The 19,982-nt window shown below is 40.3% G+C and overlaps 1 protein-coding gene across 11 annotated transcripts in view; it reads left to right on the top strand.

Annotated features, from left to right (window-relative positions):
- The window catches only part of FOCAD (focadhesin), a 211,513-nt gene that overhangs the window by 178,141 nt on the left and 13,390 nt on the right, over positions 1-19,982 (top strand). For 10 of the 11 annotated variants that reach the window (XM_032797563.2, XM_032797567.1, XM_032797565.2 and 7 more), the window contains 8 exons: positions 4,016-4,163; positions 7,414-7,533; positions 10,958-11,080; positions 14,519-14,596; positions 14,998-15,069; positions 15,263-15,365; positions 16,737-16,817; positions 17,792-17,920. In XM_032797563.2, the coding sequence (XP_032653454.1) occupies positions 4,016-4,163; positions 7,414-7,533; positions 10,958-11,080; positions 14,519-14,596; positions 14,998-15,069; positions 15,263-15,365; positions 16,737-16,817; positions 17,792-17,920 (854 nt within the window). The remainder of the gene's footprint in view (positions 1-4,015; positions 4,164-7,413; positions 7,534-10,957; positions 11,081-14,518; positions 14,597-14,997; positions 15,070-15,262; positions 15,366-16,736; positions 16,818-17,791; positions 17,921-19,982) is intronic. The other variant, XM_032797566.2, reaches the window with a different exon arrangement.

The following is a 19,982-nucleotide window of genomic DNA, read 5'->3' as shown; positions in this document are numbered from 1 at the left end:
TCTCAGATACGTTAGTTACTTTCTATTCTCGGAACAGAGAAATATCTGCAATATCTCAGGTATCACTGTGACTAAATGTTAACTTAATAATGATGACCGCTTATGTTGATTCTTCTGTTACCAAAGTCAACAGAGCAACAATTTCTGTTCTTCCCCTTCCCCTTTGTACTTCTTCAAAAGCCCAGAAGGGGTCACAGCTGCACTTCATTGGGCTCTGGGCTCTGAACTTGGAAAGCTTAGTTTGGATTCTGATTTGAGTTTCTCTGCCCTTGGCTGGCATAGAATGCACAGGGAGTTGTATCAGCTGCATCACATTGTTGTACCTGCGGCTGCTTAAGATAAAAGCTTCACAGTAACAGCCAAAATAGTCCCTCCCCCCGCCCTCCCACCTGCCAGCAAGAGGCAGACAGAAGAACACAAAACAATCAAGAAGAGGAGAGGAAAGATTAAAGCCTTTTCCCCCTGTTTGATATAAGTGTAAAGCTCGGAGTGGGGGGGGAGGAGGTTAAGCTAGTTATAAAATTGGTGTGCAGTGTGAATCCTTAACTTGAAACTGAGCAAGAAAGTATTTTTAGGCTTTAGTTGATATTGATTCTTGTCCAGCTAAAACTTTATCTGTTTTTAAAGTGGGTTCCTTTAGTCTTTATATTTTGCGCCGTAGACATTCTTGCCTATGTGACTTCAGTAATATGTTTATTTCATTTGGACTTCATCTGCTGGAGATTGTCTGAAGATAGTCTGGTGTTCTGTTCCATCAAAAATATGCTACAAACTGTCTGCAAATAGATATAATAGGTTACATAAATAAGAAAAAGGTTCATTTTTACACCCAAAATATTTTTTCCTCTAAATGTGGTTGGAATAAAGTTGCTTCAATTTAAAATGTTTCTGGGAGAGCTGCTTCTGGTGATATAAGTCACCAAGAGCAAATTCATCATGCTGTCCTGATTTAAAAGGTGTGTAACTTTTTATTAAGAGATTCCTGGCTGCTTGGAGCTGCCATTTGGTTGGAGAGGCTATGTCTTGTATCTTGCTGCCATCTAGTGGAAAAGACATCACTTACTACCATATTTTTTCACTGTTGTACAGTAGATGTTTTGGTTTGTATAATTTTTTTTTTTGCAAATTTAGTGGTTCAGTACTGCTTTCTAATACATGATATGCACCATTTAGAAGATGCAGTGAGATGTTCTATGTATCAAAGAGCATTACAGATTTTTTCCTTCTGTGTCTATTTAATAGAAAAATGTAGTGCAGTGTGTTACTGCACACATTGGAGTTCACATAACACTGTACACTTTTTACTGAACCATTGACTGTCTATATTGATAATAGTATTGTTCATACTAGTGCTGTGGTTGCACAGTTGTTTAATTAGAATAATTCTCTTTTGCATTTTTGTTAGTATACCAATTCTTTAGTATTTTAAGGGGAAAAACAAAGATAGCTATTTCAAATAAGCAATAAATATTATAATAAGCGACAAGATTACATAAATATTGTAAAACATCTGTTCAACTAAATCAACAAATGATTGTTTACAATTGTATACTATTACAGAGCTGCCAGGTCTATGTAAGTTACAGAAAAATCCTTAAAATATTGCAAAATCTTTCCCTTCCAATAGGCCACCATAAAAATGACACAGTATTGACACTCCCTCTTACCCAAAAACCCTCCAGTAGCCAACTAAACATACAAAAAATCCTACCCTGAAGCAAATCAACCTTAAGGGGGAAAAACCCTAATAACATTTTAGAAAACCAAAAACTTTACCCCCAAAAAAGGAGACATATCAGAGACTCCAAGCAGTCATCTGAGGACTTTGTTATTACTTTTGATTTCACATGGAAGGTGCTCAGGTGCTACAGTGATGGGTGGTGGTATAAAACCCTAAGATAAAGAATTAAATATTGTTTAGAAACCTATATTCACACACATTACTGTTGAGTATATGTGTAATTGTAAATATATATTAAATGGGGGATTTTGACAAATAATTAAACAATTAAGTCACCAGTAGAGTCGTTAGGCTTCTTTGTTGTGGAAATTACATAATAAAATTTATAAATATTTCTCTCTCTCAACATTATTGACACATAGAAGGTTCACTATGCATTTACATTCATCGTTATATAATTTATTTTAATGTTATTGAGCTAGTTTATATTGAATATATTCTCTCTCTAAACAAACTCAATTCAACAAGGATCACAGAGAAAGCAATGTGAAAAGAACCAATCCAAAGAGAGCATCCAATTTCACCCAATTGTTACAATTCAATATGCAGATAGTGAATATATTTAACTACATACTTCTTTTATTACGTATTGACTTGGAAATTTTTTTCTTTTTCAACCTAAGAAAAACTGTGTGTTGAAAATGGGGTTGACTGTGACCTCCCTATGGTTTATGTATGCTCCAAATGTTGAAGAATGCCAAGATAAGTCACAAATAAGTGGTAGTATTTGTGGCTTACTAAATATATATTTTCCTTCCTTAGGGTATATTTTTATATAGCCTTTCAAATGTTTGGTTACTATATTGATCTATGGTATAGCAGAACTGGACTACAACTACTTGAAGAACAAACATGATAGGACAAAAAAGTATGATTTTGGGCAAAAATGAATGTTGATGCTTATGTATTCAGTATATGTGCAATAATGAGCCTGATACATCTGAAATTTTCAAGGCTTTAAATGGCCTCCATTCAAATAATCATCTAACATTTGTGGACAATAAATTGATTTGCCTCTGCAAAATGCTTAATATCAAATAACTGATTGACAGCAGTACAAGGTAAGTTTCAAACATTTTCAACATGGAACTCGATCATTAAACCTTCTCATAGATTACTGGTCCCACTATAGTCAATGGCAAAAATTCCCATTAACATCGGTGATTTCAGGATTTAGCCCTTATATGTAATATCAGCCCTTTTAACTTTTACTTTTATATTAATTATTTGTGAAGCACTTTGTGGTGTAGTATACTCTACAGTATTATATATGGTTGAATTATTCCACTGAGAAGAGAAGATAGTGTTATTGCCATTATGTCAGAAATATTACAGTAAGGGCCCATAGAGCATGCTGTGGCACTTTCACTGGTATGTTTTTAATAGCCGTATAGACACAATTTAAAAAGAGAGAAGTAAGAATGATCACTAATAAATTCACTGTTTTCCTCACAAAAGTTTATTCCTCCTACACTCCCTTATGAAATGTAAATTATTTTTTAAGGCATTGTTACACTGGAAATTGTTGTGATTGGAAATCTAACCATATCAAACACTTTTTTCTTTTAGCCAAACTTTGGCTCAAATTTTTGCATATTTTATGAATAAATTATAATATAACATATATGATAACGTGTGATAATTCTAAAACTTTAATTTTCCAATTGTTCTATAGTTCATATATCCCAGTGATATTTAGGAGTTTCTGTTGCTGAGAGTTATCTTCATTGTCCTCTGAGGCGTAGATAGAGACTGGGAAAAAAATGTCTCCAATCCTTGTAGCCGCTGCCAGTTGCTGTTGGAAAGTGTTAAATATTTAAAGATAAGGCAAAAGTATTTCTTGAAGTTATTTTTATTTAGTTTGAGTACTAGTGGCATTAATTTTAACAAGATATTCCAAGTTTTAACAAGAGTCCTCAGAACTCCTGCCCTCCTTGTTTCACACTACATTGACTGTTAAAATTAACAGCTGATATTGCTAGTGACATCAGTATAGTATATCATGCATACGGGCTGGGAGTGCTTCATCTCTAGAGGCAATGAACTCTTATCTGTGTGTGTGTGTGTGTGTCTGTGAGGAAGAGAGGGAGAGAGCTGTCCTTTAAGAAGACTAGGTCAGTCACATTAGTAGTATCTATGTAGTTGAAATGCCATATAGGTTCAAATTGAGTTTCTACAGCTCAGTATCCTGAGTAGTATTGAAAAATAGATCCTAAAGGAGCGTAGGCTTCCTTAACGCTTCCTAACCATTTTATGTTTTCTCTTCCTTTTAAGCACTGGATGTATCTTGGGTGTAGGACTTGTTCTTTCATTTATGAGTCACAGCAGCCAAACAGAATCACGGGTTCATGTCTCTGCCTCTCTGAGGAAACTCTGTAACTACCTGGATGACAGTGAAGAGCAAAGCAGAATGTTCCAGGAGGTAGGACTCTCTTCTTTTTTTTTTATTATAACTTTCTATCCCCCTCCACTTTTCCTTCGTCCCCTCCTCCATAACATCGATTTTTACTGAAGACAGTGCCATACGTACTATAACTATCAGACTGATGATACACAATTCCAAGGTATCTTCCTTTTATGCATGAATCTTTGACTTACAGTTTTTCTTTTATCATAACATTCTAGCTTTATATGTATCAAACAAAGCTTATTTGATATTCTAAGTTTTTTTATTTAATACAGCACAGGCACTAAGAAATAATACATCAAACTCTTTTTAGATAGAAACTTCGTCTCTTGTTAGGTAGAATCCTTGCTGCAAGGGGTAGTCTCCCAGAGAGCAAGTTACTGATAAACAATAACACTTCCTTTAAAGTAGTCTCTGCCCCTTTCTTTGAAAGTTCCTTTTGCTTGCTCCTGTAATTGTAGCACTAAGAAATGCCACTGTGGATGTGGGTTTGTCAGCATTTCCCATTATAACAGTTTTCAAGTGTTTTAAAACTCAGATGAGTGGGGTTTAAGCATGACATTATTTATATAGTGCCAAAATGCATGACACTAACAGAAAATGAGACGTCATCCCCGCCCCAAAGGGTTAGCAATTCAGGTTGAAATTTAACTTGACTAGTGAGGCTGACAACACTGGGGAAACTGTAATGGAGACTAAAAGAGAGCGCAAATTAGAGCATGTGCTTATATTTAAAAAAAGCCTGTTCCTGTCACACTTAAGCCCATTGCATGCTGAATAGTTGTGTTACATAATCCCCTATTTTTCCAAGGAATTTATAAACTATCGGTACAAAGTTCTACTTTTTTTGTACAGCACTAAAACTTCCTTTTCTTTTTTTAAATAAAGGTATATTTTTATATAGTTTAGTTTTTGCTTCCAGTCAATATATGTTGTATATTATCCTTGTATAATTCTTGGATTATACAATAGTGTTTTATAGCTATAAAATAATTTGTCATCCCCATTGATTATAGAGTGCTTTACAGAACCTTAACTGATGTACAAACTTTACACAGGCTTCAGTGCAGCAACTGCTGCAGTGAAATGCAGCAGCTGTTTAACATTACAAAAAAACTTTGGAATAAGAAGTAAAGCATACTTCTTTTCAATTTGAAACTCCATAGGGAATTTAGGGAGAAGGTATGTAATTACGCCAGTTACTGTTTGCCCAGGATACTAGGACATGACTACACTTACAAAAAAAATAAAAAAGCCATGGAATCTTTAATGACCAGAAGTCATTACCATGACCGTAGCTTACCATTTGTGTTTGTGGGGAAGGTTTCTGCATTCCCTGTCTTAATCCTGTCCAGTATGTTCAACATTCCACACCTGCACCATACGGGGTTAATCCCTGACTCGTCAATAGTGTATCCTGTTGCACTGGTGTGTTCTTTGGAGGTCTCCCATCCAAGTAATGAGCAGGTCCAACCTTGATGCATATGAGAGCTAATGGGATCACAGCACATTGTGGTATAACCTCAAAGTATTTTCTTTTATTATGTGATCTTCTGATTACACATACTGAAAAATGTGACCGTCTGTGGAAGGTTAAACAAAATTTTACTAAAATTTTTTTAAGCATATAGTTTTGGACTTAAGCACGAAAAATGTCAGCCCAGAGGACAAATCTTTCTAGGAAACGAAAAACAGCTGAAAATAAGGCTTATAATTCTAAAAAATCCTTCTTTACCATAATTATAATTGTGCCAGAACGGCACTGCATGTTTTTAAATACATAAGCCATCAGCATTCTGCATGGGTTGGGACAGGGGTTCTCAACATTTTACTTTCTGAGGCCCCCCCCAACAAACTATAAAAACTTCCGGACCCACCTGGGTTCCTGGCCCTCAACTGTTTTTCTGCATATCCAGTAAATTAAAAACCAGGGCAGGCATTAGAGAATAGCAAACAGAGCAGTTGCCCATACCCCACACAACAGGGGCCCGCAAAGCTAAGTTGCTCAGACTTTGGCTTCAGCTCCAGGTGCTGGGGCTCAGGGTCCCGGGGTTCTGCCATACCTGGTGGGGTTTCAACTTTCCACCCTGAGTTCTAGCAAGTCTAATGGCAACCCTGCTTGATGGACCCCCGAAACCTGCTTGTGGCCCCCCAGGGGGCCCCAGACTCCTAGTTGAGAGCTGCTCACCCAGGAGATACTTCTACAGTTATAGCATAAGTTCCATTACACAGTATTTATAACATCCTTGGTACATATCATTATCCATCATTTGGATGAGATCCTAAATCAAAGGTCTTTTACCTGCCTTGTGGTTGTCAAGAGAAAAGTAAAGACCTTATGTTACTCTTCAGGAAGAGTGAGAGAGAATCTGGGTGTCCTGACCAGATTTCCTGCTCAGCAGTTTCTAGTATTGAAGAGCTGTGAGTGCTGTTGCTGAGTGCATAATGGCTGCTGCCTTGGCCTACACAGGCACTGTACTGTCAGTATCAAGTGCTTTGCTTTGTAAACTTTTTTTTTGGACACCTAGAGTACAAAATGGTCCTTACAAACCCATCTCTTATAATATTATGTAAAGTTTCTGTTCACTACAATGAAGAATTTAGTATTGTCTTAAAGTGTCACAACACTGTCTCCAAATAAGCAACAAATACTAGCATTGTGCTAACACTGAGTTGAATAAAATATTCAAAGGTAAAGGAGACCAGAGTTAAGGCAGCAATTACAATTTACTATTTTGGTTTAGATATAGGAATTCATAAACATTTCAAAATACTAGGTACGTCTCTTACTATCTGTAGTACCTGGGCACAAAAGTTTGGGTTGGGGACATATGAATAGCTCTTAACATTGGATTTCCTTAGATTTGGAATATCAGTTAGTCAGTAGTGTAATTTTGATGTTTGATTGTTTATTTGTTAATGGCCAGATATTGTAAATTAGAGTGTTATCAAAATTCAGACATGTAGCATGCAGCAGCATTGGAAACCATGTGGAAAGCTTGTATTGGTCTGGTTATTTTACAGTGAACTTATTCCTATACTGAATGACTGTATCCACATTTTATTTCACTTGTTTTCTAGAATTAGATATCCTTAAATACATTTGGGGTGGGTTACTTATTATCTGGAGTGGGGCGGAGGAACAAAGTGCCTTGGTGTATGTTTACAGTATTCAATAAAAGCTGTTCCCTATGTGTTCCCACCCTGGGAAGTGTTAACCTGTCTGGTTTTTTTACCTGTATTTTTCACCTTTCCCTTTATTCAGATCCTTGCCTACTCCATTGCCTGTTCCTGCATCTCTGCTTTCAGCATGAAAATCGTAGAGGCAGTGGAGGCTGAAGAGATCATGAACAAGTTGCGGACGTTAGCAGAAAATAATCAGCAGGTTATATCCACAGTTTGGACCCCTTTCTTTCATTATATTTGTCTTTTCCTGTGTATCTTTAACGCTGCACTCTTGTCAGCGTAAGATGGAGATTCCTTGATCCTTCTTGGATATTCATTTGAAAGAGTGTGATTTGAGGAGAGTACAGTGAAGGCCATCTGTTTATTATGTATATTCCCTGTAACTGTTCAAAGGGTGAGAGAAAAACTGAATTTATATATGCTGACCATGTTTAAGGGAAAAGCTTACATTTTCATTTCAGGGTGTCTCAGCACCTTGAACCTTCTAATTAATATCTTCTTCCTAATTCTGTTCTTGAGACACTCTCTTCCTGGGGAAATAGCCTCTCTTGAATTATAGGTAAGGCAATAGTTTTGTCATGGAGGCCGAGGAAGTCACAGAATCTGCGACTTCCAAAGACCTCTGTGACTTCAGACCCAGGGACTGGGAGCTGCAGGGTCCTGTCACTTCCTGCAGCATCAGGGAGCAGTAATGTACCCCTTGCCACCTGAAGCAGCGGGCCTACAAGCTCTCAGCCGCCATGGGCAGTAGAGATACTCCACAACTCCCAGCCGCCACTGGTGCTAGGGGTACCCTGAAGCTCCCTGCCAGCCACAGCAGCCGGGGAATCCCCGGCAGCTTCCCGGCTGCTGTGGTGGGGCAGGGGGACCTTCAGCAGCTCCCCGCTGCTGCAGGAGTACAGGGGGAGCCCTGCAGGTCCCCTGCTGTCGCAAGGGGGTAGAGGGACTTCTTCAGTGCTCCCTTGCTGCCGCTGGAGGGGAGCAGGGGACCCCCACAGTGCTCCCTTGCTGTCATCGGGAGGCAGAGGGACACCTGCAGTGCTCTCTGCCACTGGGAAGGGGGCAGGGGGACCATGTAGCTCCCTCTGCCACTGATGGCAGGGAGACCCTGGAACTCAGAGTCCCCTGGAACTGCCCTGTCCCTTCCCATTTTATCATGGATATTTTTAGTAGAAGTCAAGACAGGACAGGACAGGGATTTTTTTCTTGATTTTTTTTTTTTATTGCCTGTGACCTATCCATGACTTTTATTAAAAAATATCCATGATAAAATCTTAGCCTTAATTATAGGCAACTGAATTTTTACTCTTTCTGTAGACTCCATACAGCAGATCAGAAACACAACCCTAATAACTTGGTGTCTTAACTACAACTTCCTCTAGGGTGTCCCTTTCCACACAGTCACTGTTCTAGGACAGTGGTTCTCAAACTGTGGGTCGGGACCCCAAAGTGGCTCACGACCCTGTTTTAATGGGGTTGCCAGAGCTGGCTTAGACTTGCTGGGGCCCGGGGCCAAAGCCCAAGCCCGAGTGCTTCAGCCCTGGGCAGCAGGGCCCTTGGGCTTCGACTTTGGCCTCCCAGCCTGGGGAGATGGGGCTTTGGCTTTACCCCTATCCACACCCTGGGCTGGAGGGGCTTGGGTGGGCTCAGGCTTTGGTCCCCCTTCCTGGGCTCCTGTAGTAATTTTTGTTGTCAGAAGGGGGTTGCAGTGCAATGAAGTTTGAGACCCCCCGTTCTAGGATCTCCATCTAACAGATGACCAAAACAGCACTCTTTTGTTACTTCAGCATCCCTTGACTGCCCGTCTGTTATAGTATGACTTGCTTTGCTCCAACAGCCTTGTTTCAGCACTGCCTCTTCCTCCTCGTCTAGCCAATCTCTACCAATGGGAAAAGAGAAGAAGTGCTGTCACTGAGAGGAAATGCTGACAGGACTGTTCACAATCAAAACCAATCTTCACAATAATCAGCAGACTAGTAAATTTATCTGGAAATGGGAGGCAAATCAACATTTACTTTTGTAATCCTTTTTCTTCACATCAGAAAGCCATCCTCTATAAGAGAGGCTTCTGCACCTTAGTCCCTGGGGCACTTGCTGGTGGTCTGCAGACAGCTTGCTGGTCATATGATATTAGTTCCTTCTTTTTTCCAGCTGCTAAATCACATTAAAGAAGCTAAAAATACGTTACATTATTTCATAATATCACTGTTCCACATAAGCAATTGCTGAAGTTGCAACAAGGGTGTTGTGTAATTGTGAAGTTAGGTATTTTGTGAATGGGAGAGGATTTGGTGGAGGAGACAATGTTGATATAATTAAAATGTGATCCATACTGAAGAAGGTTGAGAATTCCTTGCCCTAAAGCAGAGAGTTTGTCCCACAGAATCAAGGAGTAGAAACTTGCAATGAGAATCCACTGTGATCATGATGAGTGTCTGTACAGCTGCTGATGTCCTAATAGTTGCATTATTAACTCTGAACTAGAACACTTCTTCTTCAGCTCTCAAAAAACATCTATCACTTGACCTAAAGAAGTCCATTGACTAATAGCAGTAGCAGCCTCTATCCTTTTTTCAAGCCAGTCATTAGAGGGCAACATAATTCCCTGATATGTATATGTAAGGGTGCAGACTCACCCCTGCAGTGCCTCTTGCTGGTCGTCCTCAGGAATTAATTCATTTTCTAGCCAGAAGCGCCCTTGGCAGGCCAGATGTCCTGCCTTTCGTTGACCCTGTGTCCCTCCTGGACCCTGGTGCCCTTGTCTTGGGTGCTGCCCCCCCCCTCCGGCACTACCCCCTTCTCTCTGTGTCTCCCCACCCAGGGGAACCCCCAGCCCCTATCCCCACATCGCCTCAGTTGTGTCTACTGCCAGTCACTGTCTAGCCCCTGCGCCCTGGGGTGAACTGCAGTCTATCAGCCAATCAATTACAGGCAACAACGAGTTTGGACTGGCTGCCTTTACCCACCCTCAAGCTGCCCCTCTGCAACCCCAATACCTATGTGGGCCTATGACCAGACCCTGCATTCTGGGGAGTTGCTGACCCCCAAGGCCTTTCCCCAGCCCTGCCTCACTCTAGGTCCCCAGGTGAGTTCCCCAGCAGCCAGGCCTGTCTCTCTCTCTCCAGTCAGAGTGGGACTGCTTAGCTTCTGGCTACCCTGGCCTTCTTATAAGGCTTAGTTGCTCAGTTTGGGGCTTGGCCCCTGGTGCAGCCATTCTGCCAGTCAGCTGGGGTTTTGATCCCTGCCCCAGCCCCAGCCCTCTGCAGGGCTTTTCCAACGTCTTCAGGGCTGGAGTGGGTGTTCACCCCACTACAGTATACATGGACACACATCAAACCAATATGTTACAACATGACAGGGCTCAACATCGTAAAACTGTATGCTTCATATCATTCGATTTCCTGAAATTGATACCTGTAGTTTTGTCTCTTTGTTTCAGTCAACTGTTCATTTTAAAAGCACCTGCTATTTTGAATGATGATGTAGCTTGTGTTATTGAACATATCAGTGGGAAGTATTGCACCTGGAAAATGCAGGATGTTTTTCTTTTGAAAAAGGAATACATGGGCTTTTGTGAAAGCTGTTTTGTAATCTGTGTTTTTGACATCTTGTGTTTCCTGCAGACATCCGGTTTTGCTTTGGCATTGGGTAGCATAGTTCATGGCTTGTCAGTCTGTGGACATGGGAAAGCAGAAGACTTGAGTAACAGACTGCTTCCTGCCTGGATGAAAATTGTTCTTGCAGAGGTAGAGAAGCTGTCTGTTTCTCCTTTTAAAAAAAAAAATTACTACTGAGCTTATTTAATTAAGGAGGAGAAGATAGTTAAGAATAGTTTGAATTATTTGAGCAGGTGACTAGATTCACATTTAGAAGCAAGACTCTCTGCAGTCTGTTTTAAAGAAAAAGCAATATTTTCTTCTTTTCATGCTTGCTCATGTCCATTCCATGGTAGGTGTGTGTGCACTGTGTGCACAGTCACTGGAGATTTTTCCCACAATGGTATCCATTGGGCCAGCTCTAGTGCTCTATGGTTTTGTGTGCTCATGTGCTAGTATAATGAGCCTGCTGGCTCCACACCCTTTCAGATCCCTCTTACCGCCAGTGACAGTCACTGAAACAGCTTTTCCTGCTTTGACAAACTCTTACTTAGTGTTCTTAGTTTAGTCCTTTCCCTTTTTTCTCTATCCCAGTTCTTTATTTTCTCAGTTTGGACTGCTGTAGATTAGTTGTATATGTTTAGTTGGTGCTTCTCACCCTGTTAGTGGAGTTTCATCCGGTGCTGGGGCATGCCTCGGTCCCCAGGTTCGAAGTCCTGTGCCTCCTGCAGCCAACCCATGCCTGTGAGTGACCCACACTCCAGTTGTCTGAAGTGCATGGGAGAGACTTATCAGGGACCACAGCCAGATCTGTCAGGATTTCAAGCCCCATACAAAGAAGAACAGGTTGAACTCCCTCCTGATGGAGACAGCACTTAGTCCCTCACTGGAGCCAAGAAGGTCCCACCCAATACTTCAGCATTGGTGTGGAGTGCTCCTCCCACCGAGTGAGTCTCTTGGCACCATTCTCCTTTACCTATGCCAAAGAAAAAACATAAGATTCATCTGGCCAAGAGGGGACTCTGAAGAGAGCCAAGCATGGAAGCACAGTGGTTTGTGGTCTGAGTGAGGCCACTCCTCTGCCCCGGCTCTGAGGGTGGGACCATTGAGTTGGCCTCATATGCAGGCTACATTGAGTCCAGTCCTGGACAATCCCTCGGCATCGAGGGGCAATACGGCACCAGTGGGATCATGGGACTGTCTACTCTGGAGGCATTCATTGTGGCCGGGGACCAGCTGGCACTATCGATAAGGCTACATTTATGTCATGGAGGTCATGGAAGTCATGAGTGACTATCAGAGATCGCCCTGACATCTCTGCTTCAGCCCCAGAGCTGCAGCAGCTGACAGCCAGTGGGGCCCTGGCAGGGTTCCAGTGACAGGTGACAGCAGCAAGAAGAGACGGGGGGCTCCCTGCAAGTTCCAGGGACAGGTGACAGACTCCTGAGGGGGCCCTTCTCAGTGTTCCAGTGATAGGCAACAGCCTTGCTTGGGGGGCTTGGGTGAGCGGCTCAAGTGTCCCATTTTCTCTTTGGGAAATATGGTCACCCTGCAGCTCCCAGACGCTGTGAACAGAGGAGGAACCCCACAGCTCCTAGCCACCACGATGGTGGGGGAAACCATGGAGCTGCAGCAGCAAAAGTCATAGACAGTTCATGGCTTCCATGAATTTTTGTTTATTGCCCGAGACCTGTCTATGACTTTTCCTAAAAATAACCATAACAAAATCTTAGCCTTAGCTATCGGTACTGCTTTTGCCAGCAGTACAAGAGTCGGTGGTGTCAATGCTGGGGAGCAGAAGGGAGCATGTGGCCACTACTAGAGCCACTTACCCTGCCAAATGGAAGTGTTTCTCCATGTGGTCCTCCCAGTGAGGCCTCTGACCTGCTGTATCACCTCTCCAGTCTGTGCTGGAGGATCTGCTTCTTCAGAAACAGCCAGGCCTAGCCATTTCATTGATTTAAGGTACACCTAGCAGCCATCTCAGCCTTCCACCCTCCGGTAGATGGTAGGTCGTTTTTTCCTCACAAAATGTCCATTTGCTTCTTCAAGGGCTTAGAGAGACTATGCCTGAAAATGTGTGAACCCATTCCTCCGTTGGACCTAAACCTGGTCCTGTCAAGACTCTCAGGCCCTCCTTTTGAGCCACTGATGATATGCCTCTTGTCATACCTTTCCTGGAAGGTCACAACCTGGTCGTTGGTGCATACTTTTTCATCCTATAATGCCGTCATCCAGCAGGCTAGTGATGATGCTGGGTTTGGTTGAGCAAGGTTGCAATCTGCATGTCCATGAACTCTTAGCCCACCTCCTAAGCTATCGCTTGGGAGGCACCTAATGTGGAATGGACATGAGCAAGCATTCAAAGAAGAAAAAATGGTTACTAACTTTTCTGTAATTGTTGTTTTTCGAGATACGTTGCTCATGTCTATTCCACAACTTACCCTCCTGCCCCTCTGTCGGAGTTAGCTCGCAAGAAGTAACTCAGAGGGTGTGGAACTGGCTGAGCTCCTTATACGGGTGCACCAGAGGGCGCCAGAGCCAGCCCAATGGATACCACTGAGGGAAAAATCTCCAGAAACTGTGCACACAGCGTATGCATACCTAATGTGTTATGGACATGAGCAACACATCTTGAAGAACAATAGTTACAGAAAGGTTATTAACCGTTGTTGTTTTATAAGCAACAAGGTAATGTAAGACAGCTCTCTACCAAAAAGATTCCAGATAGTCTGTGAGAGCTCAACTACATTCTTTACTCACCATGAGTAGTATCTTAGTCCATGAGTAGTCACACTAACATTGAGATTACCTATGAAGTATGGTGGTACTTAACAAAAATTAGACTGGCAAAATGGAATTTGTGTTTTGCTGTTCACTGTAAGTTTACCCTAAGTGCGTATTTCATTAAGTAATAAATGGCTCTAGCTCTACTTTTATCAGCCTGTAATTGCCATCTGTATGCCCAGTGCATACAGAAGCTACATTGTGATGCTTAGATTGCATTTAGTGTAGTAGGTGGAGCTGAACAATTTAAGGCCTATTGAAGGCAACATTAATCACCATCATTATAACTGAATAGAGAATTGAGTGAAATGTATTCATTTATTATGCTTACAATTCCATAGTAATGATTTATCCCACTGTACCAAAAAATTACATATGAAATGTAATTTTAAAAGCAGATCCTAAATGAATCCTCCAAGATGGGATTTGAAGGTAAATATTAATAACACAAAATTTTGACAGTCTGTATAAAGACTAGATCATCTCAGCATGTTCTTATGGATGATGCACTTCAAAGATGTTAGACTGGAACATACTTTACTGAGAGGTGCTATGTCAATGAGAAATATACTATTATTTGAGTTTGGGAAAAGGAGCAAGTCCCTGAAATTATTTCAGAGCCTTGGTAACATAGTTGGGTCTCACACTCTGATGCCAGCATATGAGTTTGTTGGGGGAGAGGTATGTCTGTATAGTTCAGAATTAAAAAGAACATCTTTTCTTGGAGGAAAATGCCTTTGCTGTTCAGTGTTATGCCACCTTCTCCCCTTTGTCATGTGTTGATTTTGCTTGGATTTATAGGGGTCTCCCACAATGCAGCGTCTGGCTGCTGTCAATGGGCTGGTTGCGTTGGTGGGTTCTGAAGCATCCATGATACAGGTAAAAAGATATAAGCACATGATACCTGTGTTTCCTTTAGAAACAAAGTTAAAGATTCATGCTGGAAAACCGAATGGGATCACATCTCCATGAGCACCTATAACACCAGAATGGATTTTTGGGGGAAAGTGGTGGTTAATATATTGAATAATTAAATAACTATGCTTATTTAATAGCAAAACATTCAGTTTGCTGCAGAGTTTTGAATTAATTGTACAAAAATGTATTTCCTCTGTCAGAATAATATCTTTGAAAAGAAAATTTGGTCCTTAGGTTGCTTTCAACAATATTTGTTGTGTATAAGAGCTAAACCGGTTCCTCCACCACCAATTATGCATTTCATTGTTTTGCTTTTCCTTCAGATGTTCACATCCTTTTGTTTTTGTTTTTTTTCCTGGCAGCTGAAATCTGAGGCTATCCAGTCCTCCCAGTTTCAAAATAAACTTAATGAAATCATCAGAACCCTGACTCAGGTGAGAGGATCATGTCTGTCTCCAATAATGTGTGATGTGCACTGTACTACAGTACCTTGTGTGGAGGATCCAGATTTAATTTAAAGAAAAGTACAATTTTTTTTGTGTCCCGCGTGCTGTTGCAGCACAGAACAAAGAGACCATCATTAATGAGACTAGCCTACAAATTCATGTCCAATAATTGCCTTCACAGATAGTCAGTTTTTCTGGGGTGATTGGTCTTCAGACAAATGCAGCTTGGCTTTTAGGACACCTTCATCAATCCAGTTTGTCCTCAACCCAAAACAGAACGTCCGGTAAGATGCTTTCATTGCTGTTGTTTAAGAATACGTGACAGGCTTTTGAGGGAGGCTCTTATGCTAGAACACTGCACCCATGTAAAATGAATAGACAGTCTTTGGCTCTAAAAGCTCCTAATCCAAGGGCACCGAACCTGCAAGTTGTAACATGCAGTCAGATCCTTGTATCTGTGCATAGCTCCATTAAAGTCTGCGGTGTTGATTGCAAGGGTCGATTCACATGTTTCTGCAAGCAGAAACAGAATCTAAGAGCTCACAAGCTAAACTGTTCCAGTCCAATCTGTATTCTCTAGTTTTAAATTTAGAACATAGAATAATTCATAATTGTTTTAAAATTAGATTTGTGCAGGAGGACCTTGATCTGTGTTTTGTAACTGAAATATTTATACTGTGCTCTGAGAGCTAATTGGATTTCCAGATTTGTTGACTTCTTATTTCTGCATCTTTTTCACTTAAATATTTTAAACATTTAAAAACCAACCAATACGAAGAAAAGAAAATAAATGAGATTAATTTTTCATAACTGTACTCCTAAGGGTGAGCTATTCTCTGATTAGCTAAAAGTCACAACTAATCTGTCATCTTAAGCAGTCCAGTAAACTATTCACAAAGGATGAAATTCATCTCTGTGCAGAGGGTCAGCATGAGGGCGATGCATCACTTATGTCCCACTTAAGCCTACAAGAGTGCTTAAGTGGGATTTAAGTGGTACATAGACTGTTTACTGGCCCTCAGTGCAGGTGTGAATTTCACCTAATGGTATGGAGTGACCAACTATAACTGCACCAGTAATCCACCAGGTAAATGATTGCAGGGCAAGATAATTGGTGGGAAATATAATTCAATAGAGGGAGCTAAGTATAGGCCGTTAGTTTCAACCTGACTCAAGTTGTGAATGAGTCAGTATCATCAAGGAGAAACACATGTCAACACCACAAAAACAATCCTCAGTCCTCTTGGTGGCAGTCTTGGCAGAGAGGCCAAGGACTTTGTGGGTATGGAGTGTAACCTGTGCTATTATCCTTAGCAGTGTTCCCTTCAGGTTAGGTTAGAGGCATATAAACTGAGGTGTGGGGAGAAGTTTATACACCACAATAGCTTTTTAGTGGACAAATGAATTAATCCGTTCTTCATTGCTGACAGTCCAGCACCTTTCATCAACACTAAATTCATGGAAAAAAAGATGGGCTGGGGGAAGTCGGTGGTAACATCTGCATCAGTCTTTTGATCTAATAGAAATAGTATCGGTCTGTTAACTGGAGATCAGTTCATAAATACCTCATTTTGCCTTTGAATGTATAGGGCAATTGGAAATTATTATTTGTCCTGCCAAGTTGCTGGCTTATTTCATATTTTTTGTCTTCATAGTTCCTCCAGACTTCAGCTACTTGCCTGAAAACAGCTTTATCAGGGCAGCTATTGACTTTGCCATTGAAGGAGGCAAGAAAGGTGAGATGGAGCAAATTCCATAAAGATGTGTTAATGCGCTGCTTCTGTAAAATGTGATTTGACTTATGTTTTTACATGTATAAACTATAAAAAATCACTAATGAATTATATTAAAAATAGAAATTTCAGTGAAAAATATTTTAATATAAACCATGTTGGAACCTTGTTAAATTTGTGTAGAAAATCAGAGTAGAGATACAACCCAGGTAGTTTTTACTACAGCATAGCTAGTTGAGGCCAGCTCTCAGCTCCCTGTGCCTTTACTCCAGTCGGACTTTATATTGAGTTAGCTATCCTGATGTTTAAAAAAACAACCCACACCTTCTTTGCAGTGAAGCCAAAGCCTTTGACTTGGGCTTGGGTAGAAGTTAAATGAGGGCTAGAATTTGGGTTGTAGATGTCTGTTAGATGCAACTAGGAGAACTGGTGGCAGAAAGTTTTGCTCTGTTCTGAATTCTGGTGCCGATTTCTTGTGTGAATATGGATAAATCATGCAAACTCTCTGCATCAGTTTCCCTGTCTGTAAAATGAAGATAATAATTACTCACCTCAGAGAAGCGGTGTAAGGCTTAATTTATTAATGTGTGTAAAGTGCTTTGAGAGTCTTCGATGGGAGTTGCTGTAGAAGCACACATTATTTTAATTTACTTTTATTCATTTTAATTTCTAAAATAAATTTTACACTAGCTCCCCTTCAGCAGAGACAGAAGAACACTTCTTTAGCAGACCATTCTTTGTATAACCCAACAACTGCATTCTAAAAAGTTTGCAACATATTCAGCCAATTGCAGGCAATACAAATGGCAGAATATTTTTAGGTGCTTTTATAATGTCTTTGTCGTTCATTACAAATTGTTTTTCAGTCCAGTATGTAATATTATAAACTCATGTCTTATGCTTTTATATTCCTTGTTTTGGTTATTTTACCCAATTTGCTCATCATGAAATTCAGATAATTGGTTGTTCTGTTGCAGGCCCTGAATCCATTCCCCCTCACTTGGTGAAAGTAGCTTTGGCACCTATAGCTTTAGTTGGAGAAAGCTACCAGTATCCACCTGTGAACTGGGCTTCAGTTCTTTCTCCTTTGATGAGACTAAACTTTGGTAAGTTTAATGATTTTATGAGTTCTTTGGATCATTTTCATGTGACTTGTGTTCAAAAGATCATACTGTCCAGAGTTCTTTAAAGAGTCTAGAGCATTTAACATACCCTGAAGTATGATTTTTGTGTTTCTGAGCTTATGTCTGCAAACATTCCCATGGGGACATTGGAATTCCAATACTAGTACAAATTAAAGAAAAGTCAGAGCCACAAAGTTCAGATCTAGATCTGAAATTCCCCAGAATTCAGAAGTGTCTGGATCAGATTTGGGATTTGGCCCATTTGAGGAATAGGAACCTACTGCAACATTGGGACCTGGATCTAAACTTTGTCAGTGTCCATGGAAAGGGAGAAGGGTTCACATCAGAAATTTTGATTTGTTCCAATCTCTACAGCATACCAGTTGTGTGGTGAGTCTGATATACTGTCTCTAACAGAAATGCCAGATGTGTCAGAGGAAAGGATAACCCTTTCCTCTGCAATACACCTGATTTCTCAGTGTTTTCCTGTGGCAAGAAATTTTTTCTCATACCCGATTTAGATCAGCTCCTTCTTTGAAGCATGGCTATAAATGTCTAATGACTGTTTGACTATTTCACTCAAAAATATCTGCGGTGCTGAATTCTCCATTCCATTGTCATTTGGTTCTGTTGAATTTTATCTCTCTTGCTTCATGCAGTGGTAATTCCCCCACAGCTGAGCCATGCTTTTGCTCTTGGATTTAGATTGGAGGGCTCAGTAATAGGGAGGCTGCTCTTATTTCTTGCTAGAGACTAACAAATTTATTTGGGCATAAGCTTTCGTGGGCTCGAACCCACTTCATCAGATGTATGAAGATAATCTCATTAGACTGACCTAACACTTGGTAAAGCACCCCCATCCTTTCATGTATTTATACCTGATCCTGTATTTTTTACTTCATACATCTGATGAAGTGGGTTCTTCTAGCCCACGAAAGCTTATGCCCAAATAAATTTGTTAGTCTCTAAGGTGCCACAAGGACGTCCTGTTGTGTTTTTTTTTTTGGCTGATGCAGACTAACACGGCTACCACTGAAACTTATTTCTTGCTGTTAGCCATTTTATTTATTTACAAGATGCTCTTAAATCCGAAGTTCTGGAAATTATGAAACTGTCATTGTGGAAAACAAAGCCCTTGCCAGATGTAGAAAGATCTGGCAACTCATAGCAGGTTTTGCTGATATTTTTGCCTGATGTTGTGTTCTTTCAATGAATTCTCTTAAGTTATATATAAGTTTGCATGAGCATTTCTCCTATTGAACCAAACTGTCCATATTGCTCTCAGTATCTGAATGATGCTTTGAATGTGGAAAATTCTTTAACACACTGGAAAAATTGTGTTATTGTAAACCTCAGAAGTTCCAGAAGAAACAGTGCATCCGTTTAGTTTCTTCATTTTAACTAAATTTAGATGGCATTTGAGACTGCTCGATCTTTGACAGGTAAACTCTTTTCATTGTACCTGGGTAGCATTATGCAAGTTAAATATATGGATAAAGAAATTAATAGATACCCCCTTTGTATGAGTAGGTGGTTCATGAGCAGTGCTGATGGGCTACAGAAGCAGAAAGCAGAGCAATTGTATTTTAGCCTGACATCCGAACTGGAAAAGTGAAACCCTGAAGTAATTTTCAAGAAACATGATCATGAATATTTTTGTGACACATATTGAGTCTCATCATAATAATAGTTATTCATGAATATTTGGATGACAGATGGGTATTTGTCAATATGGTTATGAATCTTGAAAGTTTCACACATTCTAACATGAATGATTTATTCATTTATAAACTGATAACAAAAGCAGATTATTCTCCTGTTTTAAAAAGTTCAGTGCAGAAACAATACTATGTGATTTAGGATAGGCATACCGCACAACTACTGAATAACAAATAGCTTGGGTGAACAGTTTGCAAACAATCTATAGTCTGTAAATTATTAATCCAAACTATTTGGTGAATGCTTAGAAATGACAAATAGTTTTGTAGCAGTCTGGATTGAGTACCAAACAATAAGCTAAAGAAAAAGGCTAAATTTCTAGGTC

The sequence above is a fragment of the Chelonoidis abingdonii genome, chromosome 6, assembly GCF_003597395.2.
Source record: "Chelonoidis abingdonii isolate Lonesome George chromosome 6, CheloAbing_2.0, whole genome shotgun sequence".
NCBI classification, from domain to species: domain Eukaryota; kingdom Metazoa; phylum Chordata; order Testudines; family Testudinidae; genus Chelonoidis; species Chelonoidis abingdonii.
Note: the sequence above shows the minus strand (reverse complement) of the source record. Positions and strands in the feature narration are given on the sequence as shown.